The sequence below is a fragment of the Gymnodraco acuticeps genome, unplaced genomic scaffold (assembly GCF_902827175.1).
Source record: "Gymnodraco acuticeps unplaced genomic scaffold, fGymAcu1.1, whole genome shotgun sequence".
Taxonomy (NCBI): domain Eukaryota; kingdom Metazoa; phylum Chordata; class Actinopteri; order Perciformes; family Bathydraconidae; genus Gymnodraco; species Gymnodraco acuticeps.
In genome coordinates this window covers 358,036-385,163 of record NW_022990303.1, presented here as the reverse complement: position 1 = coordinate 385,163, position 27,128 = coordinate 358,036, and the positions used below count along the sequence as shown (strand labels likewise).

General features: G+C 40.9%; 1 protein-coding gene across 1 annotated transcript; it reads right to left on the bottom strand.

Moving 5' to 3' along the window:
- Positions 1 to 47: 47 nt before the first annotated feature.
- On the bottom strand, positions 48 to 27,128 carry LOC117550302 (phosphoinositide 3-kinase regulatory subunit 5-like). The gene is given in 21 exon segments (XM_034222676.1): positions 48 to 1,056; positions 1,449 to 1,567; positions 3,465 to 3,541; positions 3,632 to 3,725; positions 3,815 to 3,891; positions 4,056 to 4,149; positions 6,928 to 7,035; positions 7,540 to 7,662; positions 9,134 to 9,363; positions 10,283 to 10,610; positions 10,612 to 10,838; positions 13,245 to 13,313; positions 14,037 to 14,202; positions 14,850 to 15,027; positions 15,672 to 15,741; positions 16,205 to 16,343; positions 18,481 to 18,549; positions 18,644 to 18,744; positions 22,147 to 22,267; positions 24,355 to 24,510; positions 26,995 to 27,128. Coding segments are annotated over 19 exon segments (2,529 nt in total). The 5' UTR covers positions 22,259 to 22,267; positions 24,355 to 24,510; positions 26,995 to 27,128; the 3' UTR covers positions 48 to 908.

Genomic DNA, 27,128 nt, shown 5'->3' with positions numbered 1-27,128 from the left:
AGGGCAGTCCCTGTCTAGACTGCAAGAGCCAACAAAATGAACACAACTGCATTAAGAAGGATTTTATTTTTGAAATGTGGCGAGATATAAACACACAATGAAATGCAATCACTTCAAAAATAAATAGCTTATTTTACAACTCATATATTTACTCAGCAGGAAGTACACAGTGGTAATCAAGTAATCAGTTTAATGCTCCTGACAGCAGATCATTGGCATTCATTTTCTATTTTTACAAACTTCAAGCAACTACGGGAATTAAACTAGACTGAAAATAAACGTTTCTGGAAACAGTCCAACACGCCTCCTTTTGATCAAGATGTGACACAGCTGTATATCATCTACAGATAAACCTGAAATGTGAGTGCTTTAATACATGTATTTGTACAGTGCTACTTCATAAAGTGGTGCAGGAATGAGGAACCAAGAAATTAGTCAGCACTTTAGGAGTTTATGTTATCGCTCATCTGGAAGTCAATTATGTTTTTGGTTGTTAGCCTGAAATAAGGTCTGTGGTTAACAGATATTTTTGATCTACAACATAGAATACGTCACTAAATACCACGTTGATGAATTTAAAAATGGCGGTTGCTAACAAGTGTCTAAATGAGACTACTAAACGTCATCACGCCCAACATTAGCCTCCTTTAGCTTAGCGGTGGTGACGTGAAGTCATGTGACCGTGCTGTAGTTCCTTTATTTATAGCCCAACATTAGCCAAAATCCAATTGAAAAATCCCATTGGCTTTTTGCTGAGTGAACCAGGTAGATGCTAACTTTCAGATTATCCTACAAAAATACCTCATCCCTGCACCACTTGAATCTCTTTTATCTACACAGTCTCTTTATTCCGCATCCAGCATTGCTTCAGTTTTAAGAATCCGTGGATTGTCTCAGACTGAGTGTTTTCAGGGCGGAGAGGCAGAGAAGGAGGTGAGGGGGAGGCAGAGCAGGGAGCAGTAGGACGGGTGCAGAGGCTGAACCTGACCCGGAGACGGTTTATAGGATCTCCAGTCTGAACCACTTCCTGATTTAGAGCACAGAGACACCTCACACCTGCAGGCACAGAATATAATGATTAACGCAAGTGCAGAAAATTAGGCTGTGAAATTCAAATGTAATATCTGCTTTAACTAACACATCATGTAAACATTTTAGTATTTACTCATTTCCACCACATTTAGCCATTATCTTATGTTTGACCTATGGTGCAAATAAATGCTATTCTCCTGGTTTCTATTAGAGGCATATTAGCTGTTTTACTGCATGAAAATCAATGTTGCTGCTCATCATTGACATATCCCAGACTGTGAAGAAAAATAAATTCAGCTTAGCATTTAGTACACAGAAAGTTGCATTATTTAAACATGATGATAACTGAAAAGTAATGTAGGGAGGTTTACACTTTTGTATTGGTACTTATTATTGTGTTAAGGTTTATGATCTACCTGGTGACACTTTGGATGAACTTCTTCTCATCCTGATCCAGACACACAGCAAAAGTCGTTCCAACTTCTCTTCCATGAACCTGCACCTTATCCACCTTCACCTCGGAGACACAGATGTGCTGCAAGCGGAGAGAAAAGAGTTGTCATATTCATGTGTTCACACCACCTGTATGCTAGGCTATAAAGGAACTACAGCACGGTCACATGACTTCACGTCAACACCGCTAAGCTAAAGGCGGCTAATGTTGGGCTAAAAGGAACTACAGCACGGTCACATGACTTCACGTCAACACCGCTAAGCTAAAGGCGGATAATGATGGGCTATAAAGGACATACAGCACGGTCACATGACTTCACGTCCACACCGCTAAGCTAAAGGCGGATAATGATGGGCTATAAAGGACATACAGCACGGTCACATGACTTCACGTCCACACCGCTAAGCTAAAGGCAGCTAATGTTGGGCTAAAAAGGAACTACAGCACGGTCACATGACTTCACGTCACCACCGCTAAGCTAAAGGCGGCTAATGATGGGCTATAAAGGAACTACAGCAGGGTCACATGACTTCACGTCCACACCGCTAAGCTAAAGGCGGCTAATGTTGGGCTATAAAGGACATACAGCACAGTCACATGACTTCACGTCACCACCGCTAAGCTAAAGGCAGCTAATGTTGGGCTATAAAGGAACTATAGCTCGGTCACATGACTTCACGTCACCACCGCTAAGCTAAAGGCGGCTAATGTTGGGCTATAAAGGAACTACAGCACGGTCACATGACTTCACGTCCCCACCGCTAAGCTAAAGGTGGCTAATGTTGGGCTATAAAGGAACTCCAGCACGGTCACATGACTTCACGTCACCACCACTAAGCTAAAGGAGGCTAATGTTGGGCTATAAAGGAACTACAGCACAGTCACATGACTTCACGTCACCACCGCTAAGCTAAAGGCAGCTAATGTTGGGCTATAAAGGAACTATAGCTCGGTCACATGACTTCACGTCACCACCACTAAGCTAAAGGAGGCTAATGTTGGGCTATAAAGGAACTACAGCACAGTCACATGACTTCACGTCACCACCGCTAAGCTAAAGGCAGCTAATGTTGGGCTATAAAGGAACTACGGCACGGTCACATGACTTCATGTCACCACCGCTAAGCTAAAGGAGGCTAATGTTGGGCTATAAAGGAACTACAGCACAGTCACATGACTTCACATCACCACCGCTAAGCTAAAGGCAGCTAATGTTGGGCTATAAAGGAACTACGGCACGGTCACATGACTTCATGTCACCACCACTAAGCTAAAGGAGGCTAATGTTGGGCTATAAAGGAACTACAGCACAGTCACATGACTTCACGTCACCACCGCTAAGCTAAAGGCAGCTAATGTTGGGCTATAAAGGAACTACAGCACGGTCACATGACTTCACGTCACCACCACTAAGCTAAAGGAGGCTAATGTTGGGCTATAAAGGAACTACAGCACAGTCACATGACTTCACGTCACCACCGCTAAGCTAAAGGCAGCTAATGTTGGGCTATAAAGGAACTACGGCACGGTCACATGACTTCATGTCACCACCGCTAAGCTAAAGGAGGCTAATGTTGGGCTATAAAGGAACTACAGCACAGTCACATGACTTCACGTCACCACCGCTAAGCTAAAGGCAGCTAATGTTGGGTTATAAAGGAACTATAGCTCGGTCACATGACTTCACGTCCCCACCGCTAAGCTAAAGGCAACTAATGTTGGGCGTGATGACGTTTAGTCGTCTCATTTAAACACTTTAAATTCACCAGTGGGGTATTTACTGACGTATTTTATGTTAAAGAACAAAACTTTAAAATCTCTTTAGCCTCAGACCTTATTTCAGGCTAACAACCAAACTCACAATCCGAAAACCATTGAATTCTAGACGAGGGAAAGGAATTCATCAAATGCTGACTCATTTCTGGGTTTTAGGGCTCATTCCTTTACCACTCTATGAGATTATGTTTGAACCCTTTACCTGGTTGTAGCCCTTTTTCGACTTGGAGCTCTTCAGGACTTCTGTCATTGTCAGCTGCAGACTTTCTATTCTTGTATCTGGACAGAAGAGATTTGATTTGCTTGGAAAACAATAACAAATAATATATATATCGAATAAAAACACAGGAATGTCTCAGTTATACACACCTAGCTGCTCAGGTTTCCTGCAGGCTTTGTAAAGATTTATTGACGTGCAAACCATATCTGTCTGGGTCCACTGACTCCTCCCACTGACAGCCACCTGTAAACGGGTGCAGATGTAGAAATACCTTACAGTGCGTTATTGTTTGTGTAGACAGGAAATCTGTGTGTGCCAAATCAGGAAAATACCTTGTTGTAGCCAACTCGCAGATCTAAAGGAACAGCCTCCCGCTCTTTATCTATTCCAAACCTTTTGCTGGCAGCACCTACAGAAATACACATTAGACCAAGTGTGTGTGTGTGTGTGTGTGTGTGTGTGTGTGTGTGTGTGTGTGTGTGTGTGTGTGTGTGTGTGTGTGTGTGTGTGTGTGTGTCTACATTATTGTGATTGTCTGGGTTTGTCTGTCTGAGTGTGACGAGTGTGACTCACCCATGGCCTTCACCGCTCTGATTCCTGCAGAGTGTCCGAGCTCCAGAGAGTGGAGGAACACCTCCCTCCTCCTCTCTCCTCCAGCCAGGGTGAGCTGTGTGGAGGAGGAAACATTTGTATTAGCATCCATTACATTACATTACATGACTTTTAGCTGACGCTTTTATCCAAAGCGACTTACAATAAGTGCATTCGACCAGGAAGACACAACCTTGAAGAAAACAGAATCATATAAGTACATCAGGTTTCATAGAGCCAAACATTTCAAGTGCTACTCCATTGGCTTTAGGTAAGCCAGTCCTTTATTAGTATAAAAGTGCTTCGTTAATAGTTCTAACGCTCGAAGTGGAGTCGAAAGAGATGAGTTTTCAGTTTGCGCCGGAAGATGTGCAAGCTATCTGCCGTCCTGATGTCAATGGGGAGCTCATTCCACCATCTTGGAGCCAGGACAGCAAACCCACGTGTTTTTGCTGATGGGAACTTGGGTCCCCCTCGCAGCGAGGGCGCAACGAGTCGTTTGGCTGATGCAGAGCGTAGTGCACGCGCTGGGGTGTACAGTTTAACCATGTCCTGGATGTACGAAGGGCCAGATCCATTCGCAGCATGGTAAGCAAGTACCAGTGTCTTGAAGTGGATTCTAGCAGTTACCGGAAGCTAGTGAAGGGAGCGGAGGAGCGGAGTGGTGTGGGAGAATTTAGGAAGGTTGAAGACCAGACGAGCCGCTGCATTCTGGATGAGCTGTAGAGGTCGAATGGCACATGCAGGTAGACCAGCCAGGAGGGAGTTGCAGTAGTTTAGGCGTGAGATGACGAGAGCCTGGACCAGAACCTGAGTCGCTTTCTGGGTCAGCTGGGGACGTATCTTCCTGATGTTGTAAAGCGTGTATCTGCAGCAACGGGTTGTAGCAGCGATGTTTGCAGTGAAGGACAGGTTGTTATCTAGGGTCACACCCAGATTCCTTGCAGTCTGAGTCGGGGAAACAACTGAGGTGCCGATGTTGATTGTTAGGTCAAGAGTGGGACAATCTTTTCCCGGGAGGAAGAGCAGCTCAGTCTTGTCAAGGTTGAGCTTGAGGTGGTGAGCAGACATCCACTGAGAGATGTCAGCTAGACAAGCAGAGATGCGTGCAACGACCTGGGTCTCTGAGCGGGGAAAGGACAGAATTAATTGGGTGTCGTCAGCGTAGCAGTGGTATGAAAAACCATGCGGGCTAATGACTGATCCGAGCGAGTTTGTGTACACGGAGAAGAGGAGGGGACCAAGAACAGAGCCCTGAGGGACCCCCGTAGTTAATTGACAAGGGTCGGACTCAGACCCTCTCCAAGTCACCCTGTAGGTAGGGTCTTTCAGGTATGAGGTGAGGAGGGAAAGTGCAGAGCCTGAAACTCCATGTTTTTGGAGAGTGCGAAGGAGGATCTGATGATTCACCGTGTCGAATGCAGCAGACAGGTCCAACAGGATGATGACAGAGGAGAGGGATGCAGTTTTGGCAGTGTGCAGTTCCTCCGTGACAGCAATGAGAGCAGTTTCTGTGGAGTGACCTGCCTTGAAACCAGACTGGTGCGGATCCAGAAGGTTGTTCTGATTGAGATAACAGGAGAGTTGTTTAAAGACAGCGCGTTCAAGTGATTTAGACAGGAACGGGAGGAGAGAGACAGGCCTGTAGTTTATAACATCAGACGGGTTGAGAGTGGGTTTCTTTAGGAGAGGGTTTACTCTTGCCTCCTTGAGACTGTTTGGAAAGTGACCAGAAGTTAGAGAAGTGTTGATGAAATGGGTGAGAAACGGTAGAATATCAGGAGCGATAGTCTGAAGGAGGTTTGAAGGGATAGGGTCCAGAGGACAGGTGGTAGGGCGGGCAGAGGTAATGAGGGTAAGAACCTCACTTGGAGAGAGAGGGGAAAAGGAGGTCAGTGTGTGGGTGGAAGGAGGGTCTGGTGACCCAGCGGTGAGTAAAGGTGAGTCAGAAAAAGAAGAGCGAATATCATCAACCTTTTTTTCAAAGTGGGTAACAAAGTCGCTTGACAGAAGTGAGGATAATAATAATAATGTATTAGCATCCCCATTAGCACTAGCATTAGCACTAGCTATCTTCCTGATGTCCACACACACACATACAGGTAAAAACATATTTACACACTATACAGCGGTACAGGGATGATGTCATTTTGTAAGCCGACCCTGAGGGTAGAATCTCTCTGGTTCCCTTGACAAAAAGCCAATGGGATTTTTCCATGTGATTTTGGATTATTGCAGAAAATAATCTCAGTGTAAAACAAAAGTTTATGATACTTCCACGTTTTGTTCAGCAAGGTCCCATCACATGGCCATTTCTACTGATCATAATTCCATTGTTGAGGTCTACTAGAATAGATTTACATTGTTCAATATTCCAAACTCACATTGGTTTCTCACAGCATCTCTGTATAGTATGTGTATTCACTCTCTGTCCTAAACGGCTTGTTGGAGCTCCCCCCCCTCCCTATGAGCCCCTGTGCTCTCATTCCTGCACCACTCTTGGGCCTATTCCTCAACTAATAACAAACTTTATCTACAAATAAATAGTAATTCATGACAAACATAAGTCCATTAGTCTGAAATGATTTTTAAATTCTATATTTGTCTTTTCTGCACCCTCAGACATATTAAATTCCATATTTAAAAGGTATTCAGGCAGGTATTTACTGCTGTGTGGTGTGTGTGTGTGTGTGTGTGTGTGTGTGTGTGTGTGTGTGTGTGTGTGTGTGTGTGTGTGTGTGTGTGTTGTGTGTGTGTGTGTGTGTGTGTGTGTGTGTGTGTGGTGTGTGTGTGTGTGTTGTGTGTGTGTGTGTGTGTGTGTGTGTGTGTGTGCGTGCGTGCGTGTGTGTCTCACCTCTGCCTGGTAGAGCTGCAGCAGAACAGGCTGGTCTGCATGTCGACAGTAATAAAGCACCATGTCAGTCAGCAGGTTCTCCGTGCTGCTCACTTCCTTACAGGCAGGCTGCACACACAACACAGTCAACATTTCAGTCAATATATCAGAACAACTTCACCCTATTTACAAACAGCTTGTGAACAATTATTTAAAAACTCCTAATTTTCCATAAAATGCATGAAAGGCTCCCTCTTGTTTTCCCTTAAGTTTGTAATGTATATCATCCAAAGAGGCAGGAAGACATTTTTCCAAGATAAAGCTATGAGACGATTAGCATGGAGGAGGCCCTTATCAATTAAAGCTCTCTTATTTTTATTGGATGATAAGCATAGTTGGAATCACTTCGGGTTTAGAGGTCGTTTGATGCCTATCATCCCGTCTACCTGACACAAAAACTCCCTAATTTCCCTAGAAAAAATCCAGGTCTGTTACGTGAGCAGTTTTTCTAAATGTAAAAGCTCATAAAGGGTGCCTCTTGATGTCGCTGAAGGAATAAGATGCCAAAATAAACACTTTAACATGAAGTGTTATCTTGAGTGATGTGACGCATGGAGCAGAAAGATGGCGGACCTGACAGAGGACTTCAGAGGACAGGCTGAGCAGACTGAGGACGTTCCTCTCGTACCACGAGTCCATCAGACCCAGCATGTGGGCGATATCAGTGGAGTCCTCCAACACACCACCATTACACTCCTGGAACAATAAAAGGACACAAGGGAATACAGGAATTACATTTAATTATAGTTTACTGTTAACATGTCTGTGAAAAGTAGTATCTGTAACACCTTCTAATGACTTCTGAATTCTTGATTCTGATTGGTCCATTTTTTTACTTTCTGGAGTCTGTTATTACTTAATAGCAGACTGTTGCTAAGAAAACTCTAATTTGTTCTTTCAAGTATGGACAGTAACGTTTAACACACCAGGGGTAATTTATAGTGTTATGCACAGCTTAGTTGAATACTAGATTCTGATTGGTTGGTTTGGAAATGAGTGGTCTATTATTACTTAATAGCAGACTGTTGCTAAGGACGCTCCGATCAGTTCTTTCAAGCATGGACAGTAAGTTTAAACTAGTGATTCCACACCAGGGGTAATGTATGTTGTTACCCACAGCTTAGTTGAATACTTGATTCTGATTGGTCGATGTTAGACGTTCTGCAGTCTGTTATTTCTCTATAGCAGACTGTTGCTAAGGGGACACTCTGATCTGTTCTTTCAAGTATGGACAGTAAAGTTTAAACTAGTGATTCCACACCAGGATTAATGTTTGTTATTATACACAGCTTAGTTTAATACTTGATTCTGATTGGTTGGTTTGGACATACAGTGGTCTGTTATTACAGCAGACTGTTGCTAAGGACGCTCTGATTGAGAGTTGATATGCAGTTATATCTATTAACAGAACTGTTATTTTCAAGCTTTTCTATTTCTAAACTACTTTTGAGTCTTTTTTTGGTCAACAATATTGCATCTTGATATCGTCACAGTTGGTGTTTAATGATATCCGTGCCCATTTTTCATGGTCTCGTCTTAGCCATTGAAAAATAGACTGTTGTACATATTCGACTATAGTCATTTTTGTGGTTAGATTCTTAAGTTAGAGTACCAGTACCACATTGAAAAATACTGCCCTACAAGTAAAAGTCCTGCATTCAAATCTTACTGAAGTTAAGGTACAATAATTGACATGAAGATATATTAAAAGAACTTGAGTAAATGTCCGTTATTATATCCCACCACTGTGTTTACACTAGTTGGTCATTGGTCGGCTATTTTTATTTTATTTAGTCCTGTAATGAAGGTGTATTTTCATATTAAGTCAACCTCATCCTGAGAAATGTTGACAAAGATGGCGCCGGTGATGATGGCTGCCGTGTCTTTCGCTCCTCTCCAACTCTGCCTTTTTTTCTGCTTTATTTCAGTGTTTGTTTCCAATTACTTGTATATAGACTATTCTGCACTATTTCTATTATATTCTAACCCTATTTTAACTATTTTATCTGTTTTATTGTGTTGCACTGTTGGAGGAGCCTGTGACCTAAGATTTTCATCGTCATAACTACACTGTATGTACAAATGACAAAAAAAGCCTTGAATCTTAAATGAATCTTGAATGTTTTAATACTATAGGACTGGTATACATAGTCACAGATGTTCTCACCACAGAAGCAGCAGATCTTGAGCTTCCTGTCGACCCCTCAGTGGAAGTGTTTCCTCCTCCTGCACTTCCTGTCGTCCTCCCTCTGGTGGGAATGAGGTAAAACTGCAGTTTGCACGTCTTGGTGAGTCGTGGACATTTGCTCTCCTTCTGCTGCAGGTCGCTGTACGCCCTCGCCAGCCTCCCTGCCTCCTTATCTCCTCCAAACACCACCACTCTGACCAGCGTGGGCACTTTTCATCGAAAAGAAAAGTGGTTTAATGGCCAAAGATTCACGAGGGAAGACTTAAAACAGGTTTAATTATCCTAATTCGGGGAAACAGTATTTTATCTATCCATCCATCCATCCATACATCCATCCATCCATCCATCCATACATACATATATACATCCATCCATCTATCCATCCATCCATCCATACATACATACATACATCCATCCATCCATCTATCTATCTATCCATCCATCCATCCATCTATCTATCCATCCATCCATCCATCTATTCATCCCATCCATCTATCCATCCATATATCCATCCATCCATCCATCCATCCATCCATCCATCCATCCATCCATATCCATCTATCCATCCATATCCATCCATCCATCCATCCATCCATCCATCCATATATCCATCCATCCATATATCTATCTATCCATCTATCCATCCATCCATCCATCCATCTTTATATCTATCCATCTATCCATCTATCTATCTATCCATCTATCCATCCATCTATCTATCCATCCATCTATCCATCCATCCATCTCCATCCATCCATCTATCTATCTATCCATCCATCTATTCATCTATCTATCTATCCATCCATCCATCCATCCATCTATCTATCCATCCATCCATCCATCCATCCACTATCTATCCATCATCATCCATCCATCCATCCATCATCCATCCATCCATCCATCCATCCATCTATCCATCCATCCATCTATCTATCCATCCATATATCCATCCATCCATCTATCCATCCTATCATCCATCCATCTATCTATCCATCCATCTATTCATCCATCCATCTATCATCCATCCATCCATCCATCTATCTATCTATCTATCCATCCATCCATCCATCTATCTATATCCATCCATCCATCCATCTATCTATCTATCTATCTATCTATCTATCTTACCTTCCTCCACCACCCCTTCGTAGCAGCTCAGGATCGGTCTCCTGCGGACACAAACGTGTTTCCTCGGGGAAAGAGGATCCGGATGTTTGGAGAGGAACGTCGGGTGTTTGAGCTGCGATCCATTTCTTTGAGCGTCTTTAGTGAAATCGACCCGGTTGCCCATACTCTGAACTCTCCGGCAGCTCGCTGGGCTTCGTGGAGTCTTGAAGAACGAGGAGAATCGTTCCACGCCTAAGATGCTTCTCGACTTCTTCTTGGGTTTCTTCCGAAGCTTTGGCGGTCCCTCTTGTACGTCTTCGTGGGTTATATCCTCACTGAAGTCGCTCTCCCACGCCTGAAGATCCAGAAGGCGTGGAGAGGGAGTATCCGGAGTCTCTGGAGGAGGAAGAGGAGGCGAAGGAGATACGATTGTTCAGAAAGTCCACATCTTTGTTCCCCTCGGCCTCGTCTTCCTCGTCCAAGCTGGTGTCGTTTTTATCCTCCTCGTCTATTTCTGCTTCCAGGAAACAATCCGCAGCGGAGTCCATGTCGGAGTCCAGAAGGCTGTTCAGAAAATCTGCAGGAATGGGGAGAAGATTTGAGAAATGTTACGGGTAATTACATATATCTATCATCTTCTAATCTATTTTATTGTATTTACTTGTACTATTTTATCTGTTTTATTGTGTTGCTCTGTTGGAGGAGCCTGTGACCTCAGATTTTCATCAACATATCTACACTGTAGCTACTGTATGTACACATGACAATAAAAGCCTTGAATCTTGAATATCCAGTTTGAATCCCGCCTCGGTCAGGCCGTTGTGTCCTTGGGCAAGACACTTTACCCGCATTTTGCTCCTGTGGGTAATGTCCGCAGTAATGACTCTTACATGTCTAATATGTGTAATGTGTACTTGTAAAGCGCTTTGAGCACCTGTAAATGCGCTCTAATAAAAAATGTAATGCATTATTATTATTATCTAGAATGCTGGATTTGAGATTGTCCGTTTATAAATGTTTTCACTGTGTATTATACAGTCAGTGTAACATGTCATGCTTTGTGATTTGTCGTCTGCGTGTTGTCCTTTGCCTCATTTTACTTTGCATTTTTACTGGACCAGTCTTGTATTAATAACCTGATTGTTTGTTGTTTTGTGCACCTTTATTGAAAAAAATCAATAAAAAAATAGACAAAAAAAGACAAATCTAGTGAATAATGCAACATTTGAAAGTGATTCAAATTGACTTTATAACCAATAATATGTACAGTATCTCTGGAATAAAAAACAGACGTTCAAGGTTTTGGGTTAATCTTTAAAAATAATGTTATAGTAAAGTATAGTTATAGAGGTATTTTGATCCATATATGTACTTGTATACAATTTCTTATATTGATTTAAATTTATTTTTAATGTATGTGTTAATAAGTATTTTCGCTTAGTTTGTTTTCAGTTTGTATTATTATTTTATGATTTAAAGTATATTTATCAATCACGAATTTATGAATGAATTACTTTTCATTTCATGCTTTAGTACTGTATTATTGTTTCAGCCCCTGTACATTCCTTTGCTAAATTCCTATCTTGAGACTTGAAATAATATATATTTTGTATTGTTATATTTGAAATTGATTATACATTTATAGTTTTTTTTTTACCATAACATTTGAGGCTGTTAACCAAAACTATTTAATTGGATTACTCATGTGAGGGTTTTCTGCACTTTGCTCCAACTAACTTGGTTTTCTTGTACTTTTTCAGTCGGGACCCCCTTGGGTATTGGAAATATTCTTGGGACCCCCCAACCCGGTTCCCATCTATATTGGTAGGATTAATTGTATATTGTTGTAAAAACATTACATTTTCTCTGCTAATAATAAGAAGACACAAAGATCCAACTATATTTATATTTTATTATGGATTACACATGAACTAAAGTGCATGTAATAGATACTGTGAATGAATTTGGCCTAATTAAAACTGGTTGGCCTTCTTCCCTGAGTAGCAGATTTTTAAATTCAAATTTCTATAAGGAAAATATATTAATTAACTACTATTTCTACTGCAGGTTGCAAACGATCACATCACTTTACCATTCCTATTCCACACATAGCTTATCAATTACTTGTTTTGAGACTGCCCCTCTCAGTTCATTCTCAATGTTCAGCTTTGATCTGTATTTGGTTTTGATGGCAGCAGAAAAGCCGATATCACACAAGTAGGATGTTGCAAAAGGCAGCATTATGCCCACAGCTCTCTGACCAATGAGATATTTTCGAGCAGTGTTTGTTTACAATTGAATAATAATAATACATTTGATTTATATAGGTGCACTTTAAAAACAACGTCATCTCAAGGTGCTTCACAAAGCTAAAAGGAGAAAATAATAAAACAAAAAAATCTCCCCGCGACCCCCCCTGCAGTACCTCCGCGACCCACCAGGGGTCTCGCCCCACAGTTTGAAAACCACTGGTTTAATGTATTACATGGCGTAGTTGAATACTCAATTCTTAACATGTGACACGTTGTTAATACAGTAGCACAGACCGCTGTCAAGACGGAGCGCTGGACGTCAGATAAGTGAACAGAAGAAGGCAGAGAGGAAGTAAACACCAACAGAAACACGGTATGAGCTCTGTAGAGTTAAGGACTTGTCAGTGGATCAGAAACTGTAAACAGAGTTGGACAGTGCTGCCGTAAAGTTGTTGCTGTCGCAGTTCCAGACGTTGGTGCGAGTTTTTTTTTTCTTAGCGGAAGAAATACGATCATTTTTAAGTCAATAAAATAATTTCAATTAATATTGGGAGTCGATTCATTAGTTTGTTTAGTAGGGATAATGTGCAGCGACCTGGTCATTATGGGGAAAATAACCCCCGACAGGCTGATCAGGAGCCCGACACGAAGCAGAGGGACCTTGATCATAATGACCGCCTCTCTGCACATTATCCCTTACTTAATAAATAAATAAAGATATAGAAACTTACCAAAGTTGTCGTTTTCCCAGGAGCATGTGTAACATTTGGGTGAGGGCAGCACGAGAGTCTCAACATTTCCTAAAGAGAAAAGGTCATGTTAAATAAGTACTACTGTTTACGTCAGTGTGGTCTGCAAACATTTTAAATAAATAAAGTGTTTCTCAAATTGTTTAAACATGACTAATAGAGGTGGCAACAGAGACACGCAGTCAATCAGTGCGTAAACAATGCTAAATAAATGGAACAGTGTAAATAATTAATCTGTGTGTAATGTTGAATTAATGTTAAACTTGGGCCTGCAACCATAGTTTTTGCTGTATTTTATTTTGAAAATCCACAGCGGATGTTTGTACTACATGCGGAGCTTTTAGCCAACGATGTGAGTCTGTTGGCTCGGACATAAAATCCGTCATAAATGTAGTCTACATTTCATATGAGGTGTAAAACCTATTTTAAATCACATATGAAGGAAATGCTTGTATAATCTGTAGTTGTATTGTTGATTTATTGTGTGAACGAGGCGATACAGATAAATTAAGCAGTCATTATTAGGCTGTAATTTGTTATACTGTTGGAGTGGTAAGCAGGCCTTTTGGTTTTTGGATATTTGGGGAGTTAGAAGGTCCGTGTGTGTTGTTTTGTATTACCTACCTACCCCTCTCTCTATCTATCTAGTTAGGTGGTCAGTGTGTTATTGGTTAAGTGGTCCTTGGTATGAAAACGTTTGAGAAACACTGGTTTACCTAATACGTTAAATAATTATCTATCCATGTCATTTTATGTTTATATCTTTTTTTTTACCAGTTTCAGTGCAGCCTTCAGGAGGAGAAGTGATGCTCTCTCCTAGTCTCTCCATACTCTGGATTAAAGTAGTCCTGGCTGTACTGAGATCAACTGTAGAAACTGCGTTCTCCATGAGATTATTCACCGTCTCCATCAAATACTCCAGCTCTCCAGGCCGCTTACTCTGCAGGAACATTAGAGAAAGCTTATTTTAGTTGAGGAACCTATTAACTGCATTTTGACTGGTGTATCATAGACTGCATGTAATGTGAGTCCCTGTAAAAGTAGAAGTACTCAGATCTTGTAGCTACTTGAGTAAAAGTAGAAGAACTCAGATCTTGTACTTGAGTAAAAGTAGAAGAACTCAGATCTTGTACTTGAGTGAAAGTAGAAGTACTCAGATCTTGTACTTGAGTAAAAGTAGAAGAACTCAGATCTTGTACTTGAGTAAAGTAGAAGAACTCAGATCTTGTACTTGAATTAAAGTAGAAGTACTCAGATCTTGTACTTGAGTAAAAGTACTCAGATCGTGTACTTGAGTAAAAGTAGAAGTACATAATATTTCTGACAACATTTAACAAAGTATAAGTTGACCAGGAGTGATGCCAACTTTTATTTAGGTCTTAATGTGTGCATATGTATAAATGTGTTGATCGTGTATATATAGGTATATACATATTTGTATACATATTTTTATATATATTTGTTTTTGTATTCGGGATTGTGGGAAACGGTATTTCGATCTCTCCGTCTGTACACACAAACTGAAAGATTGAAACTAAAGTTGACTTTGACTAAAGAAGCCAGAACAGGTGTGAGGAGGTGGGTCACCTGCAGGGCGCAGCGGAGCGTCTGCAGCTTCTGATTGGATCCCAGAGCAGCCTGGAAGGCGTGGAGGATGAGGAGAACAGAGACGTCTCTGCAGGAGTCCTGGCTGCTGATCAGCTGATCTGAGACGGATCGGACCTCCGGGGGGACGTCCTCCACCGGACCCACCAACAGCACCGTCCTGATAACATATGACACACACTAGTCAAGAGCAATTGTTGGGAAAATAGTGAATGTCCTCTTCCAATATCAAGGTATCCCAACTGTAGCTGTGAACATGACAGGATGTTTGATTACCTAGAAGAGCATCAGGACTGTTTTAGGCATATGATAGCTATGTGATTAACATGATGATTCAGCCTCTATTGAGATAGACATAATATGTCTATCTCCATAGAGGCTGAATCATCATGTTAATAAGTGTTAACATCATGTTAATTAAGTGCTTGTCATATTATGACAAGCATGCTCATTTCTGACGTGGAGCTAATCTGAAGTAAACATTGAATACTGCTTTCTATTCCTCCATCTTGTGACTGTGTGACTCCCTCTCTTGGATATCAGCATGTGAAGGACACTGTTCAGGAACTACTTGTTGCTCTGTATGTGATGACTACTTCCATTCTGGAGAGGATCACAAACACATGGATCCTGATGTTGAAGCTCAAGCCGGAGAGCAGTGAGATTTTTCAACAGCAATGATGTGAAAATACTATTAAACAGATCTCAAGTGAAGTTAAGAGCCTTGATTAAGTGCTGTTAATGCAATAAATGTAGCCAATTTGAATAGCTTTTAATGTCTTTAGGTGTGAGAGCCGGACTTACATGGTTTTGGAGTGGTGAATCTCAGGGGAAATGCCCTGCTCTGACTGAACCAGTCTTTGAAATGAAATACCTGAAACAAAAGGAGGAAGACCATTCAGTATCTCAGAGGGTAAACAGCGCGCCCCTGTGGTCACACTGATACATGATTTTTCTTACATAGCTCTTTTAGATGAACCTCGAACCACCAATTTAGGACTCACATCTATAATTTAGAAATGTCCTTAAAGTCGTCTTGAAAAAAAGACAGACTGAAAACAAAGTTACTTTTGTTTGTTGTGATTTTCATTCTGGCCACAGTTGCTGAAGTGCTAATGTGTTCTCTGTTGAGTGCATGGAGTTTTTTAACTTACCTCATCCATTCATTTATATTCCTACTTATCCTGACATTAATAACCTGTTTTTCTCACTTACATCTCAGGGCTTCTGTACATACTATTAATTTAAATCATTACCATAGACCCCATACTTGATCCCCAATCCTTAAATGAACACACAGGACGGACATCAGGTTTATTTTATTGCAGCACAGTCACCTGGTGCTCTGAGCTCCTGCTGCAGGACGTTCAGCAGCCGTTTGCTGGCCGAGCTGCAGGGCTCCGGCCAGGTCAGGAAGCTGTGGAACAACAGGTAGGCTTCCTGCAGCAAAACCAGGTCTGCAGCCACGTGAGGAGCCTGAGAGAAACAAGGACCAGAGGCTGGAAATCAATGGTTTTCTGAATGTGTTTTTGGTTATTAGCCTGCAATAAGGTCTGTGGTTAACACAAGGCGAATACATTTTTATTCTACGACATTGAATACATCAGTAAATACCCCACTGGTGGATTTAGAAATAGATGTTGCTAACAAGTGTCTAAATGAGACAATTAAACTTCATCACGACCAACATTAGCCGCCTTTAGCTTAGCGGTGGAGACGAGAAGTCATGTGACCGTGCTGTAGTTCCTTTATAGCCCAACATTAGCCACCTTTAGCTTAGCGGTGGTGACGTGAATTCATGTGACCGTGCTGTAGTTCCTTTATAGCCCAACATTAGCCACCTTTAGCTTAGCGGTGATAATGTGACGTGATGTGACCGTGCAACCCTGTTTCGCGGCATTTCGTGTAATAGTCACGAAATTAATTTAATCTATTGATTCGTGTTCACCAACACGATTTTCCCATTTTTTTCGTGTCACACAGAACGATTTTAAAAGTAATGTATTTCTATTGGTAGTATGTTTCGTGCCTGCACCACGTATTTTTGTCCGGTCGGGTCTTGGTAGACCGGAAGCTGTGTGGTTCATAAAAACCTTTTCTTACTCAATATCAAGCCACGATTATTGTTTTTATTTTAAATTGTATAATGTCGGACTTTTTTTGCTGTCCGTGAGGAAAATAAATGAGGCTCAGAGCCTCAGAATACTGAAATCTGTATTTTTTAACCTGTTAAACCCCGAACCTGTTTTTCAGGTTTCAGGCTCGAAAATGACATTCCCAGAACAAATGACCATATCTTCCCTTCTAAAAGGGTTAAATTAATAATCTTTTTTCTCAAAGTAATGATAAACCTGTGAGTTGGATGTAGAAAAGTCAGATTCAATATAGACGTTTTTTATTTTAAAGAAAATTCAGATTGAACATGGTAAAAAACTGTAAATTATAGTGTCCGTCCAAAACATATGTTGTACTTATAGTGAAAACTAACCTTGGATGATGGGTTAGTAGACTAAAAGCTTTAGGAATCCAAAGTACAACATATAATAAGTACCCTGTATCAAGATTGATGCAAAACAAGTAATATTTGACCTTTTTAGACAGATTTAGCACAAAAAAACCTCTTCTGGGGCCATTTGGGTGGATTTTCCATATCTCTGGCCCCCCTTGCTGGATTTTGACATGTGACATCTCTTCCTGACAGTCAGAGCCAATGGAATCGAGGGGAACTCCCACATAGTCCTTATTTGGTCATGTGTATGTGTGAGACTGCTGCATCACCGAGACCGGAAGCAGCAGCTAGCTGTGGTGGCTACCATTAGCAGCTAGCATTTACTCTCCGATGTTTACATTTAAATGGAATTATGGATTATAAATTCAATCAGTTTTTTATACATGGACGTTAAGAACCTATGGATTAACAGATTCAGCCGCGTTTTTTCTCATTTTAATGCCATTGAACACGTACTTTGATCAGATTGACAGCTACTTGTGAGACGATCTCCCTAGAAGCTTCGTAAAGGTACGTGTTGTGATGACTGTATTTGCTTCCCCTGTCGCGAGTCCGGATCACTCAGTGATGATACTATTTACCTACATAATCTATGGAGTCTCAGCTTTAATCGGATATATTGTATGTGCAGCTATGATAAGTAATAAGGGTACTTTTATCTTGAGTTCTGTGCCAATGTCCGTTAGCATTTTTCGCTCAGGGGTAATTTAGATGCTTCTTGTGAGACTTGTGTTTTGTTTTGGTAAACATGGTTTGTATCGGCAGTTAGCTGAGATTATTTCCGTTAATCTGGTATAACACATTAATAGGTTCTTAAATATTAAGATCCCCTGAGACACAGTATCGTGAAAAAAAGACCCAGGGTCCCCGCCGGCGGGGACCTTCGGGCTTAACAGGTTAAATCTTTTTTTCCTTCTAATTTGTTATTATTTACATTGCTTTTTAAATCGTTCTGTCTGACACGAAAAAAATTGGGAAATCGTGTTGGTGAACACGAATCAATAGATTAATTTTGTGACCATAACACGAAATGCCGTGAGACTGGGTTGGATCGTGCCATAAATTGTAGCAACAGTACATTTACAAAATAAAAAATCCTCTTACTTTAAGCAGGGTAGAAGAGAACAGAAGGGTAAGTGGCACCACCAGTTCATACCGACACTCTTCCAGCACCTGTAAAAGACGGAAGAATCCTGAAATTAAACCTGTTATTCCTCCTATAACTCTCTGGAAAATGATGTTGTTGTTTTTTCAGCTCTCTTTTCACCTCCTTTGTTTTCTTCAGTATTTTCTGCAGAAGTATGAGGAAGTTTTCTGGATGTCTCTTTACAAGTTCCTCCAAACACCAGCGGTTAATGCACAGCCCGGCTGAACAGACAAACAGAAACACTTATTTCTCCTTTTAGCTTTCATTCTGGTGTCAAAACACTTTAAATACACACACATAACTCACATTATGAGATGCAGAGAGAACAATGGTTATGCCACTTCTCTTTGTGGCCAAAAGTGTAGATTTAGTTGTTTTAGGAAGTCGTTGACAATAAAACTTGAAACTAAAGAGGACAAATTATGCTGATGGTCAGGTGTATATCAGTATGTAGTGTCTCTACTTTAAAGAGTCCTCTCCTGCTGATGTTCAGGTGTATATCAGAATGTAGTGTCTCTACTTTAAAGAGTCCTCTCCTGCTGATGTTCAGGTGTATATCAGAATGTAGTGTCTCTACTTTAAAGAGTTCTCTCCTGCTGATGTTCAGGTGTATATCAGTATGTAGTGTCTCTACTTTAAAGAGTCCTCTCCTGCTGATGTTCAGGTGTATATCAGAATGTAGTGTCTCCACTTTAAAGAGTCCTCTCCTGCTGATGTTCAGGTGTATATCAGTATGTAGTGTCTCTACTTTAAAGAGTCCTCTCCTGCTTATGTTCAGGTGTATATCAGTATGTAGTGTCTCCACTTTAAAGAGTCCTCTCCTGCTGATGTTCAGGTGTATATCAGTATGCAGTGTCTCTACTTTAAAGAGTCCTCTCCTGCTGATGTTCAGGTGTATATCAGTATGTAGTGTCTCCACTTTAAAGAGTCCTCTCCTGCTGATGTTCAGGTGTATATCAGTATGTAGTGTCTTGTCATGTCTAGGAAACTAATAGTGAAAGTGTATTCTTTATGTTAGTTTTGTCATGTCCCTTTGCCCTGTGCTTTATGTTTATTCCCTTAATTAATCATCCCTCTCATTTCAGGCCTCCACGCTCCCCGCCCCCTTCTGTCTCCTGCGTCCTTGATTGTTTTCCCCGCCCTGATTGTTTCCACCTGTGTCCCCTTTACCTGTGTATATATTGTGGTAGCTTCCTCCTGTTCATTGTCAGTTCGGTGTCTTACTATGACCCACGTTCCTGATTACCTCACGGACTTCCCACGGATCTACCTCATTGATCACTTGCTAGTTTTCCTCGAAAGAGTATATTTGTTTTCCTTGTTTTGATTACTGTGCTAAATTCCAGTAAAGTCTTTATTTTTTGAGAACACTATCTGAGTCGTGCAATTGAGTTCATGCCTCAGAGTCTCTCCTTGACATGTCTCTACTTTAAAGAGTCCTCTCCTGCTGATGTTCAGGTGTATATCAGTGTGTGTAGTGTCTCTACTTTAAAGAGTTCTCTCCTGCTGATGTTCAGGTGTATATCAGTATGTAGTGTCTCTACTTTAAAGAGTCCTCTCCTGCTGATGTTCAGGTGTATATCAGTATGTAGTGTCTCTACTTTAAAGAGTCCTCTCCTCCTGATGTTCAGGTGTATATCAGTATGTAGTGTCTCTACTTTAAAGAGTCCTCTCCTGCTGATGTTCAGGTGTATATCAGTATGTAGTGTCTCTACTTTAAAGAGTCCTCTCCTGCTGATGTTCAGGTGTATATCAGTATGTAGTTCTCTACTTAAAGAGTCCTCTCCTGCTGATGTTCAGGTGTATATCAGTATGTAGTGTCTCTACTTTAAAGAGTCCTCTCCTGCTGATGTTCAGGTGTATATCAGTAGTGTCTCTACTTTAAGAGTCCTCTCCTGCTGATGTTCAGGTGTATATCAGTATGTAGTGTCTCTACTTTAAAGAGTCCCTCCCTGCTGATGCTCAGGTGTATATCAGTAGTAGTGTCTCTACTTTAAAGAGTTCTCTCCTGCTGATGTTCAGGTGTATATCAGTATGTAGTGTCTCTACTTTAAAGAGTCCTCTCCTGCTGATGTTCAGGTGTATATCAGTATATAGTGTCTCTACTTTAAAGAGTCCTCTCCTGCTGATGTTCAGGTGTATATCAGTATGTAGTGTCCTCTACTTTAAAGAAGTCCTCTCCTGCTGATGTTCAGGTGTATATCAGTATATAGTGTCTCTACTTTAAAGAGTCCTCTCCTGCTGATGTTCAGGTGTATATCAGTATGTAGTGTCTCTACTTTAAAGAGTCCTCTCCTGCTGATGTTCAGATGTAGTGTCTCTACTGGGACATGTCTCCATGCTTTAATGTTCAAAAAGCTCTTTATTGTTCTCATGCTGTAGCACCTCTTTTCACCCTCTGTCTGAAACCAGAGCCCAGTCTGCTCTGATTGGTTAGCTGGCCGCTCTGTGTGATTGGTCAAACCGCTTAGAGATGTCCCGCCCCTTAGCCTATCACGAACAATAGTGTTGAAGCGCTAGCGATAGGTGTGTGAGTGTTACATAGTGATGTCATAGTGATGGGAGGAGAAACTCCCTCTGGAGGGAACACAGGGATTTTAGCCTTTCCAGACCAATTTACATGCACTAAAACCTAGTGCCAAAAAAAATCCCAATAGTGCCTCTTTAACCACGGATACTCCTCCACACTCTGTCACCTATCTATCTGTGTCACCACTTTCAATTCCCGTTTGTCTTTGAAAGATGGACAACATGTTCCCTTTTTGGTATCTGTTACAGGTTTGAAAGCTTCATTCAATGGATAACATAATTGTACTCTGCATGTTACGCTACTACGTGGAAGTGAATGTTAAGACGTACATATATAAAACTATTGTTTACAGAAAAAAGCAGTAAGGATTCTATATTATTCAAGAGAACATGCTAAAGGAATATTTACACTTTTAAATGTAATGTTTTTACAGACATTGTTGGAGAAATACCTGAGGACAATCAGAAGGATATTTCATTCGTAACATCAAGAAGCACGCCTCGCCTCTCTGTGCTTGTATGTCCTGCATTGTGCCTGTGGTTTTACAATTACATTATACAGTTATCCTTTATCCTTTCTGTCCTATTTCTTCTTGTCTTTCTTCCGAATAGCTTGTAATGTATTGTGCTTTTAGGGTGTCTATTATCATCTGGCAGCTGGAAATTAACCATGTTGACTAAGGCTGCCCCATTTACTCTTTTGTGTTATGTTAATTAAAGGGGACTGTCCACGAAACCAGAAACTAATAAACCATTTTATTATTTTGCATCAAACTGTGAAACAAAATGACTTAAGCTTATTTATTTAAATGTGTTTAAGTTCAAGAAAATCTTTGAAGAAAGAATGATTAGACTTAACAAAGTGTCCGGTTATTCATTTCCTTACGCTCATCTTGATTCTTAATGTTTCTAATTTTTTAGAGGTCTGTTTTGATTGTGAATTGCAAACAAATACGGCAGTGTGCAAACTTTTCTCATCAACATTGGTTCAACTTATCATTTGTACTTTTTACCACATGTAGTTTTCTCCTGTGGTACATTATGTATTTACAGCATTGTGTTATGTTACCATTAAAAGCATATATGAGTCTTACCGTTCCAGAGTTGTTTATCCGGAGTGTCGATGCCCAAACCACAGAGGCAGCGCTCGAGGACATGCTGGATCCGATCCTCCGTGCACGAGCTCGACTCCATCTTCATCATCATCTTCTTCTGCTGTGTGAACATCCACAGGAGATAAAAACCAACAGGAAGTCCCAAAATAAAAAAATAAAAGAATACAGCCTTTGATTGTGTTCCGGGAAACCTAAAAAAAACTTCCTGTTATGGCCGTTTCCAGCACTGTATGATCATTATTGTTCCTCTCAGGAGACAATCAAACACAGTGTAGAGTTAACGGCTCAGTCGCACTAACAGAGATGCAAAAATAGATAGTGAGGGCAAAGACATGGTGCCACTTCCTACCCCAAGCTGTGAGTGAGTCACAGACTGTGGCAGCAAACCGGAGATGAGCTGGTCGAAAACATCAGTCACAACTCCTACTTCTCTACTTCATTCTTAAAAACCTCCTGCAGCTGCTGACTCAACACTTTGTATGACTCAGAGCAGCGATGGAGATGAGTCTTGCACAAGCGCAACTTCCCATTTTGGGGTTTTAACAACAGACATTTAGCTAAGTTAGAGCAACAAAACCCAATCTAGAGTTATGGACAAAACACATTGCTTTCTACAGATCATATGACACCTGTGGTTAGGCTGCATCTGATGAGAGACGAGTAGGCCTACCACACGCACCACACGATGAAATAGAACATGTTCTGTTTCACTCGGGAGATGTAAAGGTAACCTATCATGCTATTTTTGGGCATATATTATAGGTCGCAGATATATACAAATATATAAAAAACATATCTATGAAGTAGGGATGCTCCGATCGCCAATTTCGGGGCCGATCGCCGGAATCAGTATCGGCCGATACCGATCGCCGATCCGATCGAGTGGGCGGGGCCTAAATGGAAGATTCAAACATCACTTTAAATCTTCCATTTAAAGTGATGTTTAAAACTCAGTTAATGCTCATTCACTGGAGCTTCCACAAACAACAATCAACTTAATTATTACATTCAAATGATGTACATTATTCAAGTTTACATTCACTTTGGAGAATAACACGGGAGAAATGAGCGGAAGCCTCTCTCTCCCTCTCTCCCTCCCCCCTCTCTCCCTCTCCTGACAGCCTGTCAGTATCTCATGCAGCTCACTGATCCAGTAATGAGTGACCCGACAGTGAAGAATACATATATTTATAACTAGTTTAGCTTGTTCAAAAGGTAGATGAAATAGCTAAGTGTGTGAGGTCTAACTCTTGTGTGTTTCGCTCACCGGTCCGGCGGGCGGAGCTGCAGGATTTCAGCTTCACGTTACATTCCGCTATTTTACTGTCTTTTTCGGACACCTTAAAATAATGCCAGACCGGTGAAGCCATTTTGGCGAGCTTGTTTTGCCGCACACAGAGAAAAGTGTCATGTATTTTACGTCATGCGATCGGCTCTCGCGATCGGCATGTTTAGAGAGCACCGATCGATCGGTAGAGAGTGAGTATCGGCCGATCTCGATCGGTGACCGATCGATCAGAGCATCCCTAGTATGAAGTGTTTTGCTCAAAATACAGATCATGCATTTTAGACATCCCTCATACCCCTCTATTCCAGTCCTGTTAGAGAACTGCAGGTTCGGGGTCCTTAGCTTGAAAAAAGAGGAGGTGGAGCGTGTGCCCGCTCAGAATTATAGGAGATACAGCTAAATGATTAAACGCCATCATGTTCCAAACCACTTCTAGGATTATCTCTGAAACAGTTTGGAGCTCAAAGGCTTTCTCTCTTGCCGGTTATACCACAAGGTGAGTTCCTTTTTTTATTTCCTGCTTCTTCACACACATGCTCTCCAGTACAGGTTAGCTCTGAGTGTTAGCGATGCTAATGTAAACACCGACCATATTACGTCCAAAACAGTTGGGCATTGTTTCTGATAGCAACGTTTCTGATTGGGCCGTGGGTCCACCTTTCAGATATTACGTCATATCGGACACAAATCTGGATCAGCTCCGTTGTTCCCCGTTTTTAGAGATTTGGGTACGGAGGAAAAGAGAGAGGGTTTTATTTTCTGACGCTGCGTGAGTTCCCTGACACACCGGGGACACATATGTATGTATAAAAGACATCAGTGCACTATAGGTCCCCTTTAAGAATATTTCTCCGCCAATTTGCAAAGAAAGGTTTCAATACGACTGCAATGAGATTTACCTCTTGATAAGAAAGAAGCTTTTCCTCCTATTTGGCTTCCAGGATGTCGATGTGCATTAGGAAGCAGCGATTGTGCCCAGCTGTGTCGTTGAATAATGTGTTTAGTGACAGAACTGGAGAGCTGGGTCACCTGGGCTCGTCAAAACAGGAAAAGGCCTACAGGGAAATATGAATGAGCCGTTAAGAAAGGACAATGAGAGAAGCTGCACCTCAAAATAAAGCCTATACACAGTAGAGTGTGTTCACAGCTAGTTATCCTACTCTTCATTAACTGTGACCGTCAGCTTTTACTGTAAATGTGTTTATACAATGGATAGAAGATAGACTTAAATGATTCGTTTCAATCTAACTGTTGAACTGTTCATCCATTACTTTAGCAAGCCATTTCAACTCATTCATTATTCTTTAGCTAGCTATATCATCTGTTGAAACCATTGAACAGTATATCCACAGCTTTTAGCTAACACTTTAAAAACACACTTAGCTAACTTTTTTTAACTGTTTTTATCTATTACTTTAAGCTAGCTTTACCAACTGTGCATTCATCACTTTTAGCTAACAAGTGCATTACCTTTAGCAACCAATGGAGTGTTTTCCACCCCCATTATCTTTAGCAAACTATTAAAACTGCTTTATCTTTAAGCTAGCTCTTCAGTCATTTTAGCTTATTAGTTGAACTGTGTTATCCATTTCTTTTAGCTAACAGTTTGAGATGTTTGTCCATTACTTTTAGCTAGCAATTTCTGTTTAAACTACTTAGCCAGCAAACAATGTCAGTATTCACACACACCCCCAATTGCCAAAAATGTAGTATTCAAAAGTTCCAGCTGACTAAATACCCTTGTTGTAGTTAGTTACACACACATGCACTAGCAGGGATTATTCTAAAAGAAACAACAGTATATATAGAATTTGTATTCATTGGGATAAACCCCTTGAGATGCACCATCTCGTTTTCAAGGGGGTCCGACAATAGCAACAACTTACAGACATACATAAACAAAAAGACAAAATGCAAAACATGACACACAAGACAAACCACACACAGTCTGTGGAAGCTATTCAGTATTTTTCACATTTATTTAATGTATTTATTTGTTGTTTTTTGTTTGTAGAATTAATTAATTTACAGCCATATTATTTAAGTTAAGTTGTGTTCCAGCTGAAATGCTTTTATTTTGAAGGTGATGGGTCACTTTGGGCACACAGCTGGGTTTATTGAAGTCAATCAGGCACACAGCAGTCAGTGGGCACCAGGAAGGTCTATGGTTTTTTACCAGTATCAGGGCTGAGAGCAGCAAACATTTCAACACCTTTTGCTGTACTGTTCTTGCCAAGGTGAAACTAATAAATACCACAAAAACGTTGATGCCTTGTCTGGACAATGGACTCATTACCAACTCATGATCTGCGTAAAATCCACTATACCTGGTGCCTCAGTGGCCTTTTGAAGTTTTATTGTTGTTGACAAATAGCCACTACACAGTCTGTTAAGTGAAATTCAAGCAATGCACACAATCATTACAATTTGAGACAGTCGAGCAAATCAGTTTCATCAATATCAGTTATAACAAGTACAGACCAGTTGAAAGTGAGATAACAATGCATGTTGAAATAAACCCAATGATGGGGCTTTGAACATGAACGCTCTTCTGCCAATCCATTTCTTTGCAGAGGGGACAGAGAAATAAATCTGAACAGAATGTCTAACTTGATGATTTGGTGAGTAGGGTACAACATACTGCTTTAAATAAGGGGGATAGTTAAGATACATGCATTTAAATATCAGCTGGAGCCAATGCGTGTGTCTTCTTACATTTAAAGAAGGCCATTTAAGTTGGTTACACATTGTGCAGTGATGTGTACGAAAAGGACAACCAAGAACAAATCTGCATAGTCTGTTGTAGGCTATGTTGAGTGGAGCAAGATCTGATTTATGTGCATTTTGGTAGACAACATCACAATAGTCCATAATCGGAAGAATAAGTAACAGTAATATAACAGTGGGCTACAACTATTTGAAGCTTCTGGAAGGAATGAAATGACTACATGCACATACAGCTCATAATGTGCAGCAGCTCTGACTACCTGTCATATTCAGCTTCTGCAGGCAGGACAAATGGAGTAATTGTCTACTGAGGAAGCAGGTGTTACTCCATTGTTTGTTGCCCTGCAATGCCCTGTTACTGCCACAATGCAAAATCATTGGTCTCTATTCTGGATGGGTCTTTTAAAATAAAGATCATTTAATGCATGTGTTGCTTTGATTGCACAAAGTGGGGGAATAGTGAAGATACTTCTGGTATACAGCTGCCCTTTAATCTTTAAAACATATTGCAGTATCTTATCTTTCAATAAGGAAAAAGAAATACCAATGAGACTCAATTATCTGTTAAATACTTTGGCACGTCAAGCTGCTTTTAAAAGAAGGGGAACAGGAAATCTGCAGAGCTTGAATGACACATTGCAGTTACAAATAATGGAAGTTATGCAACAGAAGCTTGTTCCTGCTAGTGAGAGACCACATGAATAACTGTGTTGGCTTCTCTGCACGACTGACACTAAAACATGTAATGCGCTGTAAGCATGTTAAGGCATATGAAGAGGTTAAACATGAAGACAAATAGACATAAGTCTCACCAATCTACTGCAGTCATCAGTGTCCTGTATCATCCCAGATCAACCACAGCAGAGCAGAGGGAAACCATTCAGAGGCCACATCCTCCTGGGTTTGAGCTCTTCAGAAATAGACCCTCCGACTGTTCGAGAGTCTG